The 19,362-nt window shown below is 40.1% G+C and overlaps 1 protein-coding gene across 1 annotated transcript; it reads left to right on the forward strand.

Annotated features, from left to right (window-relative positions):
- The first annotated feature begins 310 nt into the window (after positions 1-310).
- Positions 311-18,517, forward strand: LOC116513732 (cytochrome P450 2C31-like). Its single transcript, XM_032224914.1, has 10 exons — positions 311-368; positions 1,305-1,498; positions 4,267-4,429; positions 12,155-12,304; positions 12,517-12,677; positions 13,258-13,434; positions 14,340-14,481; positions 15,542-15,729; positions 17,520-17,661; positions 18,333-18,517. Exons 1-10 carry the CDS (start codon positions 311-313, stop codon positions 18,515-18,517), a joined length of 1,560 nt encoding a protein of 519 aa, XP_032080805.1.
- The last annotated feature ends 845 nt before the right edge of the window (positions 18,518-19,362 follow it).

Genomic DNA, 19,362 nt, shown 5'->3' on the forward strand with positions numbered 1-19,362 from the left:
AGAAATTTATTAATAAGCTTTATAGGTCTTTTCCCTAAGTCCCAGATTACAATTTATATCCCGTTTATTTTACTAATTATGGTTATCATTTCATTATTATTATCGTAGTTAAATACATTTTAACAAAATAAACATTTAAAATCTAAGACAATCTACGAGATGTTAACATTTCTACTTAATAATCACCAAAAGTATCCATTAACATTTCCTTATTATTATTATAGTTAAAAAAGGATTCTCTTTTCAGCTCCTGTCCAGAGTTTTGAACCCACCCCGCCCACCCCCATCCTATATATTTTGCCTTAGCCACATGGCCCAGCTAATCACCTTGCCTCACCTCCATGCCTCACCCACTCTGTTCACCAAAGGTAAGCATGCTTTGCACTCACCCTTCACCTTGGATTGGACTCGGTGCCCAAGGACATGCCATTCCCTGAGGCCCTGGAGCCTCTACCACTTGCTGTTCACCTTGGCCAGGTATGGGAACATGCCATTCCCCCTCTCTGGTTTTCCTTGGGGCCTCCATCCACATGCTGTCTGCTCAGTTTCCACTTTGCTCACCTAAGTTTGCACCTTGGTGGGGATCCCCAGTAAGGCTCAGCTTCCTTTCACGAGAATCCTCCAGATGCCGGTAGTTTTTGGCTGTCTTATGAGCAGCTCACTTGTGTCAGAGTGTCCACACAGTGTCACTGCTATTTTGAGATAACCCAGGAGCAAAATTAAAGTACACAGAGGTTGTGTATTTCAAACAGTGGTTTATTTACAAGGCACACACACACACACACACAAACACACACACACACACACAGGCAAAACCAGGCAATCAATCAATCTTCAACTATAAGACAGAGTCATTCTCAATGCATCATATCGGTTTATTGCCTTACAACAGTTGATCAGCTGTTAAATCATCATTAACGTAACAGGCTGAGTCATCCTGGAGGCCTGTTGGATTGAACTCAGGCTGTGGGCAGAGTTTGCCTGCAATACTGCATTCTAAGCACTGCACTAATAGGGCTCATGATGCTTCAGAACTGGGCAATTATTCCTGCTGAGGTTGCAGTATGGATCAGTTATTTTCAGTTGTGCACATGAATAAGGCAGCTTGTATGTTGAGATCCTTTTTAGACAGGTATTTCAAAACACTTACAGCTCTTTACCTGCAATTTGATCCTTCCTTGTCCTTAAAGCACTGCAACATTATGGCATAATCATTATGTGAGCAAGATAACATCTTGCTCACAAAGTATGAACGCTCATTAGACAGAGTATTAAAAGACATGTTGCCAATCTTTTCCCATCAGTGAAACATAGAAGCAGCAGGAGAATTATGGCGATGGGGACTTTTCTGTTCGTTTTGCTGCTTGCTCTGCTGATTCTCTTCTTCCTGACGCAACTCTGGTCCCGAAGACATTTGCCTCCTGGTCCTTTGGCTCTACCTCTCATTGGGACCTTGTGGGCTTACGGGCTTTGGCTTCGCAAAGATTACTTCTCTAAGGTATTTCATTATAAACAATAATCCAGTCATATACAAAATAATAATCAATTGCTTTCTTTGTATCATCACTATAAACAAATGTATTAAGCTAGTGAAATATTCCTTCATGATGAGGAAATTAAGTGCTAGTCATGACGCTTGATTAGTTATGTTCCTCACTGAGCCAGAATATTCAAGCTGAGACCTGGTCACCACATTTCACAGAGCAGAATGTGAAAGAAACTTCACGGAGATGGACTGGTATTTTAGAAGGCAGACTCTAGTTCAATCTTACTAAGAAATGTTTGCTAATGGAATGAATTCAAAGATAATGATTATATGCAACTGGTTGGAGAAGGAAGCAATAGAAATATATTTCATGTACAGACATGAAATATGTGCTTGATATCTGGTATAGTATGACCTAGATATTAGCAATTATGCAATTTAATTGAAGCACCTCTCTACATCTGGCAGGTTTTCCTGCACCAATGCTCTTAGGAGTGTAAGATACCTAACTTTTTAATATTCAGAAGTAGTTTTCAAGAAACTGTGTGTAATGGGGAGAATCAGTTGGGCAACACTATTGGTGGAATTACCATACTCTAGTAATATTCCTCAAATATTAGTCACTTGCATAATTAGTCATTGTGTGCTAAGTCTAGTTGAAAAAACCCCTTTTTCTAGATAATGAAAGCTACATTCTTCTTCCAGGTTCCACTTTTTCATCAAAAAAAGTGGGGGCACAATTTATGAGCTGGGAATGTTGTTTGTCTTCCAACCAAGACATGCATTCTTGGAGAAATGTTTTAGTTGGAGAGAGAAAAGCTCATTCCCTTTCTCTTCTTGGTCTGAGAGAAGACAGTTAACAGCTTACCAGATTAGTGATTTGAAAAATATTAGCAGAATCATGCTGAAAACCTCACTATCTCCTTCTAGACTTGGCTAATGGCTAATTTAACCATGTATTTTTCTTCATGTCTAAGAATGTGATCATCCAGGGGGAACTGAAGAAGATTCTCAAATGAGAAGCAAAATGTTTTCAAGGCAGGGACGTGCAGTCACTGGAGGCACGGGGGGCGGGGCCTCACCAGTCTCATGAGGAAAAGAAAAGAAATTTTAAAATAATTAAAAAGACCAAGGTAGTTGCTGCCAGACTCCAAGTCACAGTGACTCTGAGTCTGCTTAGTGCTAACTGTAGGGGAAGGCGAGAGAACGATGGGCCTTCTTTGCATAAGGAATTTTTCGCCTTTTAACCCTAGCTCAGAGTTAAGCAAGGGTTAAAAAGTGAAAAATTCCTTATGCAAAGGAGGCATGTGATTCTCCCGCCTCCTGTTCTGGGAGCAGCAAATAATGCCTTGCAGCCTTGCCTAAATAAGTTGCTTTTTTATTTAATTTTTTACACTTTCATCATGGCGGGCGGACAAGAGGAGAGTTGAAATCCACAGCTGGAAAAGATATGTGGATCGGATGGAGGGAGGGGGGGATTCAAAATTATTTGTAATGTAAGTAATTGTAATTTGTTTTTATTTTGTGTGTGTGTGTGTGTGTGTCTGTGTTTACCCACCTCTGCTTGCGTGCAGGCTGGCACATTTATTTTTATTTTTTAAAGCCATGCCGCTTCATCGCACCATAGAGCGAAACATCTCCTGGTTTGTTGCCGGGAGGCACGCTGGCACTTTAAAGTGCATGCCGCCATCCCGCTGTATGGCCTGGGCAGCGGCATGCACTTTAAAGTGCCAGCGTGCCTCCTGGCCACAAACCAGGAGATGTTTCACTCTATGACGGGCCGAGGCGGCATGCACTTTAAAGTGCCAGCATACCTTCCGGGCTGGCCATGAATATAGCTGTTGTGTGTGTGTGTGTGGGGGCTTTTGAAGAGAGGAGGGGCAAAGGAAAGGGAGAATGCGGAGTCATCTTTTAGGGAAGCCAAAGTGGTGGGAAACCAGCACCGCCACCAGAATCTAAAACTTTTGGCGGCTCCAGACAGGTGAGGCAGGGAGCGGAGACCCAGGCGGTTTCCTTCGCTCCCCTTGCATTCGTTTTTGCATTTCTGTGTTTGCTGGACTTCGCGCTCTTCTCTGAGCCTCCCAGCGAGCAAGCGAGCAGAGTTCAGGCTGCCTGATTCCCCCATTGCTCACTCACTCGCTGTTTCGCCTGCCCAGACCGCTTCGGCACTGCTCTGGCTACCTCTGTCCGTCTGCACCTGGCAGCTGCAGTGACATCATCAAGATGAAGACCGAGAGTGAAGAGCTCGGCCGGGAGAGATGTGGTGCCGGGACTTTAAAGCCCTGCCCCGACCAGGACCCGCTCTATGGCGGATGCTGCAGTGGCGCTTCGGCGGGGCTTTCGCGCTTGCCTCACCAGCCATGAAGATCACCGCACATCACTGCTTCAAGGAAAAGCAAAGTCCAGTTGCCTTTTGAAAAAGCATCTCTAGGACATCCGTAACCTGGATGACTGAGAATATCTGCATGCCACCTCTGGCACACATGCCATAGATTCCCCATCACTGGCGTAGACTGTCCAGTCAATATAACTATCAGTTGGATGGTTCAGGAATTGATGGCTGAAACAAGCAGGGGGGCAAAGGAAGGTGCTGAAAAACGAAATGGACTGTTGTTTTTTCAGGAATCTTAGGGAGAGAAAATAAATTTCTAAAGAACAGACAATTGAATATGGTGAAAGGTCTTAGAATTGAGGATTTAGGGAAGACACTGATGGCATCTTAGCTGTAAATAATTTATTTATATGATTGTAATATTTTGCAACTTTGATTCACTTGATAGCATGTAAAAGAATATGGAAATATATACTCCATGTGGGTTGGACATTACCTTATTGTAGTGCTATCTGGGTTCAAAACTGTGAAAGAAGGAATGGACCGTTTCCCAGAAGAATTCTCTTATCGACCGGAGGATGCTTTCATGACAGGTGTTGGGCATAGACAGGGTAAGTAGAAATAATAAGGAATTGTATTTAAATAACTATCACACTGTTGCAATTTGTGGGGATAATACTGTATGTATAGCACGTGTTGTGTGTGGGGGAACGTAAGGGATAATAAAATGATTTACAGTTATGAGATAAGCAATAGAACTATTGCTGTAATACGCTTTACCCTACATTATGGTGTATCTCCATTGTATTCAATCTTCTTTCGTTTCATTGATAAATTGATGTAGACATTGCATTTCCTTTTTGTAATTATTTGATGCTTCTTTATGTAATGCATAAAAGCACGCATGATTGTTTTTTATTAATTTTTTTCTTTAGATATTCTACCATTGATGATGTTGCCAGGTTAGGCTAATGAAACATCTGCAATAAAACAAGCAAGCTCAGAGAGCACCAAGGGCCCCTCACACAATTATATATCGTGTTTCCCCAAAAATAAGACAGGGTCTTGTTTTCTTTTTTTTCCCAATATATTTTTATTATTTTTACATTTAAAACAATGCAGTACCGCAAAGTCGAACTGACCATACATTCACATTATATACAGCTAGTTTCAACCATTGACAATTAGCCTACTTAATACATTATCAATCCTTCTGTCCAATCACAATATATACAGTTTGTTCCAGTCTTGTCATTTTGTCTTATACCAGTCATAAAATCTGTTCCAGACTTCAAAATATTCTGATTCCTCTTTATTTTTAAGTTCAAGAGTGAGCCTATCTGCTTCCGCACAGGACAACACTTTTCTGATTATATCTAGCTCTGATGATGTATTTTCTTTTTTCCAGTATTGTGCCTAAGTTATGCACGCCACAGTTAGTACATGTATAATTAAATAAAGTGTATCTTTCTTAAACCCCTCCGGTATTATACCTAGGAGAAAAATTTCTGGTTTAAACAAAATTTGGTCTCCCACCATTTGTTCTAACCATGATTGAATCATTTTCCAATATTTTTTTTTTGCCTCATTGCACGTCCACCACATATGATAAAAAGTGCCTGGTGTTTTTTTACACTTCCAACAATTTGGGGCCAGATTTTTAAACATTTTGGAGAGCTGTGCTGGAGGGAGATGCCATCTGTAGAACATCTTATAAAGATTTTCTTTATACGCCGTAGCCATTGTTAGTTTCTGATTAAGTATCCAAAGTTTTTCCCACTTAGCCAATTCCTCATTGTAACCGAAATTTTTCACCCAGGCGACCATAGTTTCTTTGACATGCTCCTCCTCTAGCTTGTATTCCAACAAAAATCTATACAACACTTTGATCAGCCTGTTTTCTGTCTGTATCAAAATTTCATCTAATGTTGTGTAGTCTTTGGCAATACCTTCCTTCTTCCTATCCTGTGGAAATCTTGACTGTGCAAATCTGTAAATAAGACCACCATTCTACTTGTACACCTTGTGATGTCAATTCTAGTCTAGTTTTAATCTCCCCCGTCTGTTCAATAACTCTTTATATGTAACTATATTTTCCATATTAATTAAATTTGGATGTATGTATGCTTCCATCATAGATAGCCAAATGAGTATTTTGGTGTAGTGGTCATGTTTAATTTTGTTCCATATTAATAACAGGGACTGTCTGATATAATGTCTACTGAAATATTTATGTGCAGGTCCTTTTTCATACCAAAGGAAGGCATGCCATCCTACTTGGAGGTCATGACCTTCCAATTTGAGTAATCTTTTATTTCTCAACATTATCCATTCTCTTAGCCATGTTAGAGTGGCCGCAGTATAATAAAGTTCCCAATCTGGTACGCCAGATCCTCCTTTTTCCTTAGTGTCTTGCATTGCCTTGAGTTTTATTCTTGGTTTTCTTCCTGCCAAATAAATTTCGAAACCAGTTGATTCAAATTTTTTAAAAAACCTTTTTCTAATTTAATGGGAATATTCTGAAATAGGAAAAGAAATTTTGGTAATGCATTCATTTTTATGACTGCGATCCTACCCATCAAGGACAGTTGTAGGTTTTTCCACCTTTCTAAGTCTTTCTTAGATTTATTGATCAAATTGGTATAGTTATCTTCTTTGATGGTCACACACCTCGCAGATAAATATATACCAAGATATTTGACTTTTTTGACAGTTTGGATACCCTTTATTTATTCCTCTTTACGTACATTCCTGGCTAAAACTACTAAGGTTAATATAAACAGCAGCGGGGATAAGGAACAACCTTGTCTTGTACCATTCTGGATTGCTACACTTTGCGTTAATTCGCCATTAATTATTACTTTAGCTTTTTGATTTGTGTATATTGCTCTAATCGTGTTTATAAATTTATCCCCAAATTCCATGTGTTCCAATTGTTGATGTAAAAATTCCCAGTTCACATTATCGAATGCCTTTTGGACATCCAGAAAAAATAATGCAACCTGTTTTTCATTATGCACTTCATAATATTCAAGAATGTTCAGGATATTTCTCATATTGCTTTTAATTTCTCTTCTGGGGAGGAATCCATTTTGATCTGTGTGGATGAATGATATAAGGAATTTTTTCAGCTGTTCTATTATTAGAACAAAAATTTTGTAGTCTGCATTTAACAGTGAGATTGGTCTGTAATTTTGTATAAACATCTGGTCTGTGTCCACCTTAGGTAATAATACAATATTAGCCTCTGTCCATGATAATGGTATCTTCACCTCTTTCGGCCCATAAGTTGGATTCTATGTCTATCGCCTTCACTTCCGAAATTAACTCCGTCGACATCCAGACCATATCTAACCTTGACCAGGATTCATGTCTATTCGAGTAGAAGGTATATTGCTTTCCCTCTAGACATCTTTCTTGCCATACGTCATAGATATTAAGTTCTTTAGCCATTTGGAAGAATGACCTCAGCAAAATTCTCCTAGCTCCTTTTCTCTTCTTTCCACTTTTGTAGTCCCATTTCTGGTCAACTATAGCATTGAAATCACCCATTAAACAAACATTTTCATTTCCCATCTTTCGAATAATGCTATGTAGTCTATAATAAAAATTTTCCTGACTTTCATTAGGTGCATATATTACAACCAGTGACACCTTTTTTTGTTTAACATTATTTCTACAATTAATATTCTCCCTTCCTCATCATGATAAATTAGTTTAGTCTGGATCGTGTGTTTAACAAATAGTGCTATCCCTCTTTTCTTTTGATCAGTTAATGCCATGTAAAGTTTACCCAATGTGGGATATTCTAAGATCTGGATCTGTCTTTTAGTTATATGCATCTCTTGCATTGCAATTATGTTGTAATTCAAATGTTTTAGTTTATTAAAGGTTGTTTTCCTTTTCTAGGGTGAGTTTAGGCCATTGATATTTAATGATAGAATCTTGATTTCTCCCGACATGATTCTATGTGTATTTGGGTCGTGTGCTTCTTGTTGCCCTTATCTCTCTCACTTCTTTTGGTTCTTTCCCTTTTTTGTCTAAAATAACTTCTTTTTCCCTTCTTGTCTCAACTAGTTCCTTTTCTCTTCTTATCTGTGCCCTGAGTCCTTGCATCCTTGCTCCCGGCTGTTCTCCTTCGTCTTCCTCATCCTCCTGCCCAACAAGATTATTGTAGAAATCTTCCGCTTGTTCCACCGTGTCTATTCTGAATCTTCTATCTCTCCAAGTTACCAATATGCCCTCTGGCATCAGCCATCTGAAGTTAATTTCATGTTTATTCAGGACAGATGTTAAAAATTGATAGGGCCTTCTTAGTTCTCTGATTCTCTTTGGTACCTGTTTTAGGACTGCTAGTTGTCATTTATTGTGTATTATCGGATTGTCTCTTGTTCTATTCAACACTTCATCACGTATTGATTTTTTAACAAACTTTACATGGACTTCTCTTGGTAGATTGTTCTTTTTGGCGTAGTTTGCCTGCATTCTATATGTCTCATCGATCTCACTTGCCATCTCATCCTTTCCTATTCCCAAAGCCTTTGCATAAGGTCTGTCTCGCCTTTTTCTTCCTTTACTTTCTGAAACCATAGAAATTGGGCTGCTTTCTCCGATTCTAATGTGAGGACTGTTAACTCAAGTTCTTTGTTTGCCTGGATCAGTCTAGAACTCAGCTGCTCCATTTCCCCCCCTCACTCTCCAACCTTCCTTCTATTACATTTATTTTTTGTTCATGTTTATTAATCTGTTTCTGGAACTTCTCAAATTTATCATCCATCTTCTGCATCTTCTCCTTTAGTTCTCCAGTATCATTTCTTATTTCTCTAATATCCTTTTTTTGTTCTTCATGATTTTTAGCCATTACTTCCTGCATAGTCTGTAATATCATCTGAAGCTCCTTAGTTGAATTGGATCTTTCTCTCTGTAACATATCCTCCGAAGATTTTTGGTTCAAAGGGCTGGTGGACACTAGAGACGGCTGGGATGCTGGCTTCATCCCCATGCCAATTTTCATTAGATTTGTAGTGCTTGTCATTTTTCGGAAGAATTGGATCCCTAATTTAGTTATTTTCCAAAACTCCCACTTTCTTCTCTCCCTCGTAACTTTCTCCAGTCCTTCTTTCTTTCTTTCTCTCTCTCTCTCTCTTCCTTCCTTCCTTTGTAACTTTCTTCCTTCTTACCTCTCTATCTCCTTCCTTTCCCTCTCCTCTTCCCTCTTCCTCTACTCAATTATCAATTTTAAGTAGTATTAAGGGGTGGTATATTCTATATATCAATAGATTCGTATATTATATGAAAACAACTATCATAGGATAGAAAGAGAATGAGAGAGACTTATCAATTTATCACCACACACAAACACACATCACACTTGTAATATTCCTATATTTCTATTAATCTATTCTATTAACCTAAGAGTAAATTCTAAGAGTGAATAGCTTATAGTTAAATAAATTGTAATCAAACCATCTCCTTGATTAATCAATACTAATGCCAATAATATCAAAAGTTGGTGGAATTAATAATCTTATAGCAATAACAATACCAATGGCAATAAAAATATATTGATAATATTATAACATTTATTCCAATTCTTTAAGTTCAACCTTATTTGTGACCCTCCTGAGTTAAGTAATTATATGAAAATGTTCTGGGTCCCCTTGGTCCAGTAAATCTTCTTTCTCTCTCTCTGGTTGTTTCTTTCAGTAATGTCCAAAGATTAACATCAGCATTCTCCAACAGTCAGCTCTCTTGTTATCCAAGGGGTATCACGTCACCAAAAAATTATGTTTTCTCTTAAGGTTTACCATGGGGGGGGGGGAATTCCAGATTTCACCAATAGATGTCATTCTTCCACAAGCTAACCAGATACAGACTAACAAGAAACAGATGTGATGAGATACACTACCATGAATTGGCTTTTATATCTTCTTCTTCAGACCTTCAGTAGTTAACTCATTTCCGCCTGAGGGCATCCATGTAGTCAGAGTTATTTACAGCCTGCCTTTGTTGTTTTAACTAATTGTTTAGATTCAGCTCCTCAGACAGTTCAGAGAAAAGGAAGAAATAGCCTCCAGCCTTCACTCAGCATATTCCTCTCGCCGCTATAAAGGGTGGGTGGGTGAAAAAAACAACAACCACCCTACTCCTTCCTTGAGCCCTTAAACTCTTGAGCTATTTTGAAATAAAAATACCTTCCACCAAAATCAGGAACTGTTAAGCCACTCACGAGTCCAGCAGCTTCTCTGTAATAAATCCTCACTTACTTTGAACTGCTGTCAACACTCTGGGCCATCCTTAACAGATCGCCCTCTTCAACGCCCGGAGTTATGAAGGAGATTTCAAGCACAGACCATGAACTGCCATCCTATGGTTGTGTCAAACCAAGCTTCTCTTCAGTCTTCCCTACAGGAAACCTTCAGTTTACAAAAATCTTTCCAGAAACCTCTCTGGACACCAAATCCAGCTGCTCTCCATGGAGCTCTCCCTTCAAGCAGCCATTCATGCTGGCAGCTAGCCCTGCCCCCAGGGACTTGTTTTCTTTTGACTTTCACAATAAGCACTTGGCCTTATTTTCGTGGAGGGCTTATTATTTTTGAGGTGCAGGAGGTGGTGAGCATGGTCACCTCATGGCTGCTGCTGTGTTGCAAATTTTAAGGAGGGCTTATTTTCAGGGGAGGGCTTATTTTAGCACATGAGCTCAAAAGCCTGATTGAGCATATTATCCAGATAGGCCTTATTTTCAGGGAAACAGGGCAGTTAGTATTTCTCATATTATAATTATGCAAATTCAAGCTATTTTTCATGATTGCTCTTTTGGCTTGTTCCTCTTGCCATCTTGCAGCCAAAGCCTGATCCAGGGTGATGCCTGTTTTCTTAATTGCAGGGAGACAATTTGCATTTATTGATGTGTTGAAATTTCTCCCCCATTTTCTAATCAATGTATGATTAGGAAGAAACCAAAATTTTAGTGAATTCTACATTTAAGCAATTTCTCCCTCAGAAATTAGAATCCTTTATAAATAATATAATTTACTTATATTTTAATTGAAAAGGCACTTTTATATCATCCTGATTTATCTCTTCCATGAACCTTTCTAAGAATATTTTCCCTCAAATGGGCATCAACAAACTTAGAGGCCACTCCTGTCCTCTCCTATCCCCCTTCTCTTCTTCAGACTTTCCCCATAGAGACCTCTCTTCTCCTATCCCCCTTCTCTCCCTCAGGCTGGCCCCATTGATCCTCTTCTATCTCCTTCTCTCCCTCAGGCTTGTCCCATATATATTTCTCCTCTCCAATTCCTTTCTCTCCCTTAGGCTTGCCCCACAGAGGCATCTCCTATTGAATCCCCTTCTCTCCCTCAGGCTGTCCCCATTGATCGTCTCCAAACTCTCAGCCGTCAGGCTGGTTGAGTCACACACTGGCCACATCCAAGTTGCAATTGGAAAAGATTTTCAGGTTGTGGGGGGGGGGGGCAGAACATATAACGTTTATTATTATTGTGTTAATAATAATATAAGAAACACTAATGATCTGGTGGTTATTTTGAAAAATCCTTTCTTAGCAAGCACCTAGAAGGCAAAAGGAACATACATGCCAAATTTCAATTTTGTAGGCTTAATAGTTCTGGAGATTTCATGATGTTGTGTGAGTGACATTTCACTTTCATATATATAGATTTCCTTAATTTAGTGACACATACTAAAATAGCACAGTGTTATTTCATTTCTTCCATTGTTTTCTACTTGCACTTTTCCTTCAAATATATTATTTTCCAGCTCCTTAATTTGAAGTCATTGTTTTTAATAAAATATTGGTCTTTTTTTTTCTTTTTTTTAATAGGTCAGATAAAGACTATCACATTCTGGCTCAGAAGATAATAAGCTTCTTTACTTTAAACTTAGCTTTTCTTTCAACTGTCTGTTGATTTATTGTTGGCTTTCATAAAAGCAATTTAAAATATCATAATTATTGCCAGAAAAACACAATATTAATTTGATTAAGGGGTCCTTGGTTCTATTTGGGCTTAGTATTTTTTTTGCAGACATTTCATGACCCAAACTAGGTAACAACATCATAAGGTTGACAAACAATGCATCTGTGGTCATCATGCCACATGCACTCCCCAGTGTCCATGTGACTTCCAAAAGGAATAAATATTTTTATAAGAAAAAAAACAGCACAGTCAGAATCTTACAAAATGGCTACATGTCATAAAGGTTTGGTATTCCCATCTGAAATCCAAAGAGATATTTGGCAAGTAATGGACTTGTGTTTTTTTAAAAAACATGAATGTAGTCAGGAATCATTTATCATTGTCTGCTGATGCCTTCAGGAATTATTTTCTCCAATGGCCACATCTGGAAACAGCAGCGTCACATTGGTGTCACGTCTCTGCGGAAGCTGGGCCTGGGGAAGAAAAGCATTGAGCATCAGATAGAAGACGTGGCTCAGAGACTGGTGGAGATGTTCAGACAAACAAAAGGTCTCTTTGGGGTAATGGGTAATTTGGGAAATTTGCGGTGATGGCAAAATCTTTTCTATTCTGAGTATTTTAAAGGAAAAGAGATTATTTGATTTGATTCTTTTTAGTTTTGAAACAATTGACAGAGTTCCTAAGTCCCTTCCTTCCTTCCCTTTTTCTGTTCTTTAAAAATTCATTATGAAATATATATATATTTCATAATTTGTTTGCAGGACAGCCTTTTGACCCTTCGTTTCCAGTAGTAAATGCAGTTTCTAATGTTATATGTGCTTTGAGTTTTGGCCATCAATTTGCTCCTGAAGATGAAAACTTCCAGAAGTTAATTAAAGCTCTTGAAAATATTGTGAAATTCTCTGGTGGCTTTTTTCATGTGGTGAGTCATGTTCTATTTTAAAGCTCTGCCAAAACCTATTTTCCATCAGTAATTGCATGGAATCATGAATGGAATGAAGGGAGGAAGCCTTGGAAATTGTCCAGTAGGTATGTCTGTCCTTGAATCAGTCTTGACTCTAGGTGAGAGCCTGGACAAGTCTTCGCAGTTTCCTTGTCAAGATTTGGGAGTGGTTTGCCATTGCCCACTTCCCAGGGCTGAGAGACAAGAACTCTCCCAGCATTATACAGTTGAGCAAATGCTTGAGTTGGGACTAGAACTCAGAGTATCTCAGTTTCTAGGCTGGTGCATTAACAGCTACCCCAAAGTGATTTTGCCTATGGATGAATCCCACATTTCAGTTATCACCAGCATCTGGCTATCCATCCCATGTTTCAATAGCTTTAGCAAAAGATGTTCCACCATTGTTTGCCATGTTTTAATGTTCTTGCAATGTTCTTTGGTTATTAGGTGTTGTCTATTACTGTGAGCTGCAGAGAACAATGGGAGATAACTGTTGTGCTGCTTTTTTAATTGTGGTGGTTTATAAATAAATAACTTTTCCAATTTCCATTTCTATTAGATGCTTTTTGTGTTCCCACGATTAATGAGCTACCTCCCAGGCCCTCACAAGGAGGCCTTGGCTTCTGTAGAGGTGATCACTTCCTTTGCAAAGCAAGAAATAAAGAAACACAAGGACTCCAGATCTCTCCATGAGCCACAAGATTTCATTGATTACTATCTTCTACAGATGGAGAAGGTATGAGTTTACTGTGGTTCAATACATGGGTAAGGAATCTTCTTCGCTATAAGGAAACAGGAGGAGTTACTGAAATTGTCTTACTTGGATTTTCTTTCTTTTTCATTTATCCTCTTCTGAATGTAGAACCTTTGCAATCGTGAACTCTCCTTAGACAAGGGAGATTCTCTGGGGAAATAGGAATTATTTTTCTTTGTTATCCTCTCATGTCTGCCCATCATTTCTTTTCCCCTCTTTTTCCTGAAGATTCCATTCCCTCCATTATGAAGGAATTTTTGATTAATTCATACTTAAATGAATACTATACAATAATACACTAGCAGAGTTGGAAGGGACCTTGGAGGTCTTCTAGTCCAACCCCCTGCCTAGGCAGGAAGTCCTATACCATTTCAGACAAATGGCTATCCAACATCTTCTTAAAGACTTCCAGAAGCAAAATACAATATTGTATTTTTGCTGGCAAAGGGCTGCAGGAGGCTGTCGCAGCCAAAAATTGAGCTCAGGAGCCTGTTTCCTCTGGCAGAGCATTCAGGCCACCATAGGTGCCCCCAGCATGTGACATCAAGCTAGCCCGGCCCACCCAGGCCACACCCACCCTGGGCCCCCACAATCAAACACAACCCTGATGTGGCCCTCAATGAAATTGAGTTTGACACCCCTGACCTACAGCGTCATCTCGAGGTAAGAAGATGAAACAGTTTAGGTCCAGGATGTGACAGGTCTGGAGATATTTTCAGAGCCCTTTTTCTGGCTTGTGCAGTATTCAGTTTCTCAAGATAATATCTTACTGTGAATCTACCACTTTAATTATTGCTCTCCTGCATCAACTTGTGACACAGAAACAAAAGTAATTACAAAAAAGCTGCATAGAATTCATTGTAAATTTCATTTTTCATTTTAAACAGACCAGGAATGACCCAGACTCTACCTATGATGAAGAGAACCTGGCTCAGTGTATTTTTGATTTTTTTGGTGCTGGAATAGACACAACCTTTGGTACTCTGAAGTGGGCACTGCTTCTCTTGACCAATCACCCTGACATCCAAGGTGAGACAGACATGGCCAATGGAACAAGAGTCACTCTCCAGTTTTAAAATACCCAGGAATTATTTGAAATCTATTCCTCATAATAATTTTCCAATGTAGATTCTTGATTCTATAAGCAGGATAATGAACTTAGCAGGATTAAAGGAAAGCAAAGAATGTACACGTGGAAATTCGGCCATATGCTACGTAAGGAAACAGAGAGCCTTGTTTGAATCCTCAGTAAAATATTCATCGAGGAACTAAAAACTAGAAATCAGTACAAATCTGAAACATTTAACAATTTCAACATAGTACTTTCCCTTGGCTTTCAGATTTCTTATTTAGTTTGGTTTATTGGATTTATATGCCACCCTTGTCCCAAGGACTCTGGACGGCGTACAACATTAAAAACACACATATTACAAAATTTTTAAAAAATTAAATAGAATATCCAAAACAAACCCAATTAAGATTAACAATAACATTTTTAAAAAACAAATTCGAAATGCTCCTCGGAGCATGTGGGGTTGGTCCCCCCCCCCAATCCAAAGGCAGCCTTGAGACATTTTCCCAGGATCTCCAGAGGGGGAAACTCCAGGGCTTCTGTTTTGGGAGGACTGTTGCTGTGTCCCTCACCGGCGGGGGGGGGAGCTGGTGCAACCCAGAGAGAGGCCAGCCAGGAAGGCTCTTCTTTCCAGCATGACTGGTTGTGTTGAAGCCAAACTGCAATCGACTCTCAACTGTCCCCCTTTTCCGATTGTGACAGGATCTCTCCGTGGGTTGAACATTGGAAATAAAGCAAGCCAACATGCAAAAAAAATTGACAATAATAAATAATTTATTTTGTTTTGTTCAGGCCAGGCTGGCTTGCTGGGAAAGCCAACTTTTTAGGCGCGTCGGAAGGACCGGAGGTCGGGGAAGGGCGGCATATAAATCTATTAAAACAAACCAAACCAAACCAAACCAGATAATAACTTGAAGGTGAAGGCCAGATTCCCTGAAGAACATTGGTGGCAACAGGCCTGAATGAATCAAAGAAAGCGTCTATTTCCATCATTTCTTTTCTTCTCTTCTTTTCTAGAGAAAGTCCAGAGGGAAATTGAAGATGTGTTTGGCTTCTCGGGGTCGATTTCCTATCAGGATCGGAAGAAGCTGCCCTACACCAATGCCGTGATTCATGAAATGCAACGATTCAAATTTGTCTTGTTAGCTGGCTTTCCCCGAGAAAGTACAAAGGATGTGAAGATGAGGGGTTACCACATTCCTAAGGTGAGAAACATGTTCACTGCACACCAGTAGCCCTACATGGAAGGAAAATCATAATGTGACACTGGGATAGAAGCTCTCTGTTCAGAAACTGCCAATGCAATCATGCACAATTGACAAAAGAAGAATAACAAACTCTTGAGGGGGATGAATAATGGGTTTAATCCAAATGCCTTTCAGATTCCAAAGAACCATAAGCATTTTCTATTTATTCTCGGATGATGATAATTACAGTGGTGGATTTCAATTTCTTTTACTCCTGTGGGCATCGCTAGGTGGGGTGTGTGTGTCATGTGACTGAGTGGGCGTGGTCAACTTGATGTCACTTATGGGCATGCCCACTCAGTCACATGATCCCCACCAAGCCACAAAAGGTAAGGGAAAATTGAATTTCTACCTATCTCAACTTATTTTCTGGCCAGGCCTGGCCTAATCTGTGAAAGGCCTCCTCCTGCATGCTGCCCCAACTTCCCTTCACCCGTCGCACATGTCATCCATTTTCCCCTCCTTCAGTGGCCCCAGCCCTAGCCCTGCATCCTTCCCCACCACCGCCTCTTTCGTCGGGCTGCTCAGCTTCCTCCTGAAGCGGCTTTTCCTGACTCCAGAAGGCAAGCTGTCCTCCGGTAGTTTTTGGTGGCCTCCAGCCATCCGCTACTTCTGGGAAGTGGCTGGCAAGCTTCTTACAGTTGCATCGAAAAAGAGAGCTTGCCCTCTTTTTCAGTGCAACTGCAAGAAGCCTCCCAGCGCCTCCTCTTTGCCAGCCACTTCCTGGCAGTGGCAGCACGCTGGAGACCGTCAAAAAACTACTGGAGGTCACTGAAAAAGCTGGTGCTGTCACCTCCCTGTTCTTCATGCTGGCTGTGCACTCTCATCCCATTGCCTGCTGTGCTGGATAGACTTGACCGGGCCGGTGATCCAGGCCAAATTTCCATCACTGGGTCGCGCAAACCAGTGAAAACTGGCTAAATATCACCTCTGTGATAATATATTAAGGGTTGAACTTAAGTTCAAAATTGTAGTCATATGTGGACATGTTTCTTGTCCATTTCTCGGGGCAATCTCATGTGATAAATATGCTCCCAGCTCTCAGTTTTCATGGAAAGGATGGAAGGAAGGAAGCTAAAGAGTTGGGGACGACTGCTGTCTGAAACCGCTCTGGAAATGAACAAATATGGGTCCATAAAGGCAAGCAAAAACCAAAAGCTTCAAGATGAGAGGTTACCACATTCCTAAGGTGAGACACATATTCACTGCACACCAGTAGCCCCACACGGAAGGAAAATAAGAATATGACACTGGGATAGAAGCTCTCTGTTCAGGAGCTGCCAATACAATCATGCAAAATTGAATAAAGAAGAATAACAAACTCTTGCGAGGGATTCATAATGGGTTTAATACAAATGGATGGACTTGCCTGGGCCAGTGATCCAGGCAAAATTTCCGCCACTCGTCAGTGCAAACCAGTGCGAACTGGCTAAATATCACCTCTATGATAATAGATTAAAGGGTTGAACTTAAGTTCCGAATTGTAGTCATATGTGGACATGTTTCTTGTCCATTTCTCGGGGCAATCTCATGTGATAAATATGCACCCAGCTCTCAGTTTTAATGGACGGGATGGAAGGAAGGAAGCTAACGAGTTGAGGACTACTGCTGTCTGAAACCGCTCTGGAAATGAACAAATAGGGGTCCATAAAGGCAAGCAAAAACCAAAAGCTTCATCAATATTGTTTATACTTTTTCCCCTGTTGGAACTATGAAACTGCTCTGTTTAATCATCTCTCTGTTTACAGGGGACCATTATTCTCGCAGACCTGCGCTCTGTCCTTCTTGATCCTGAGCAATGGGAGACACCTGAAGAATTCAACCCAAGTCACTTTTTAGATAAGGATGGGAAGTTCATTGAACCGGAAGAGTTCCTGTCATTTGGAATAGGTACTACATCCATGATTCCAAAGCGGGTTCTAACTTGCAGATTCCCAACACTACCACCCCTGAGGTCATCGTAGTTTGAGTAGTTTGAATCCTTCTTCCTCCTGGTTTCAAAACTAAGAGAGCCTGAAGTTCCCACTAGGCTATGCACTTTGATGTGCAAAAGAATAGTAATCTTACTGAGAGGTAAATCCCTGAGCAAAAGAAATCAAATGCAGTCCAATGCCATAGTAGCAATTACTCTGAGGAGGACATGAAGAAAGTTTGTTTTGCAGACTGTTAGCCGGACTTTTGTTCAGACAGACAGATATAGCAAACAAATAACAACACGAATAGGTATTTGGTTTATGAAAAGGAATTCCCACAGATTATGTCCACACCTCCTCCCTCTACTCCATCTATATTACTGTGGAATAGGTTGGTGGACAGAGAGGACTAGATCAGTTTTTTTTCATGCATGTATAACTTTGCCTTTAACAGTTTCTACTGTTGAGTACAAACTAGACAAACTAAAAGGGAGAAAAAAGCTAGGAATTCAATCTGCTAGAAGATACCAGGGTTAGCATGGAAATCTGTTTCATCTGTTATGAATCTTTTCAGATTTCCTTGGTGATGGTGTACACCATGGAAAATAGATTATTATCCACTTCATCCATGCTTTGCCTCATCCACAGGTCTACGTTCCTGTGTGGGAGAACAGCTAGCAAGAATTGAGATCTTTATCTTTCTGACCAGCTTGTTGAGGGCCTTCAGCCTCCGGTTGCCTGAAGGAGTGAAAAAGCTCAATGAAGAACCTGTTGCAAAAGTGCTGACACATCCACACCCTTACAAACTGTGTGCTGTTCCCTTACAATCTTAAGATTCAACACCATAAACACCATAAAAGGCATAAAATTAGTTACATAGTAGCTATACAGTATGATAAATGTTTCCGATATACCTATTCACTTAATATTGCATTTTGTTTCTGTTTACTCAATACTGAAACTTCTTCAACCTACAGCTCGGTTTACACAACATACCCAACAAGGTCAACCATAACCTAGGAGGGTGTGGGTGAAAAATGTATCGACTAAGTTTATCATACTGAATCATTGGTTCCTTTTGGGTGCCAATAAAACATATTATTTTCCATTTATTTTTAGCATCTTATTCATTTTAACTAAATTTTCCCTATAGACTTCATGTCCCCCAGCCATTTGCAGACTTCAACATGATAGCATGCTTGAAGGATTGGAATGATGTTGAGAGAATTAACAGAAGAAGAAAAGGTGTGCCATCCATCCATGTCTCAGTGCAGAACATCCACAAGAGCAACCAATGCAGTTTTCTTCCTATACTTAGGCTTGGACTTAGACTTGATCCAATTATGGGCTTCATCTAAACCCCTCTGTGGTTACAGTCTAATCACTTTCTCTACAAACTTCCACAAATATTTTTTGCCAATATTATTCTACTTGTCTTTTCTGGCAAATCCTCACACAAAATTTTTTGATGATTCAAGACCAGAGGTGGTATTCAGCTGGTTAGGACTGGTTCAGGTGAACCGGCAGCGGAAATTTTAACTGGTTCGCCGAACTGGCAAATACCACCTCTGGCTGGCCCCACCTCTGCCTACCTGCTTTCCCCACCTGCCCAGTCACTCTGCCTGCCTGGTCTCCCCGCCCACCTTGCACTCACTCTGCCTGCCCCACCCACCCTGCC

This window comes from Thamnophis elegans, chromosome 10, assembly GCF_009769535.1.
Source record: "Thamnophis elegans isolate rThaEle1 chromosome 10, rThaEle1.pri, whole genome shotgun sequence".
Lineage (NCBI taxonomy): Eukaryota > Metazoa > Chordata > Lepidosauria > Squamata > Colubridae > Thamnophis > Thamnophis elegans.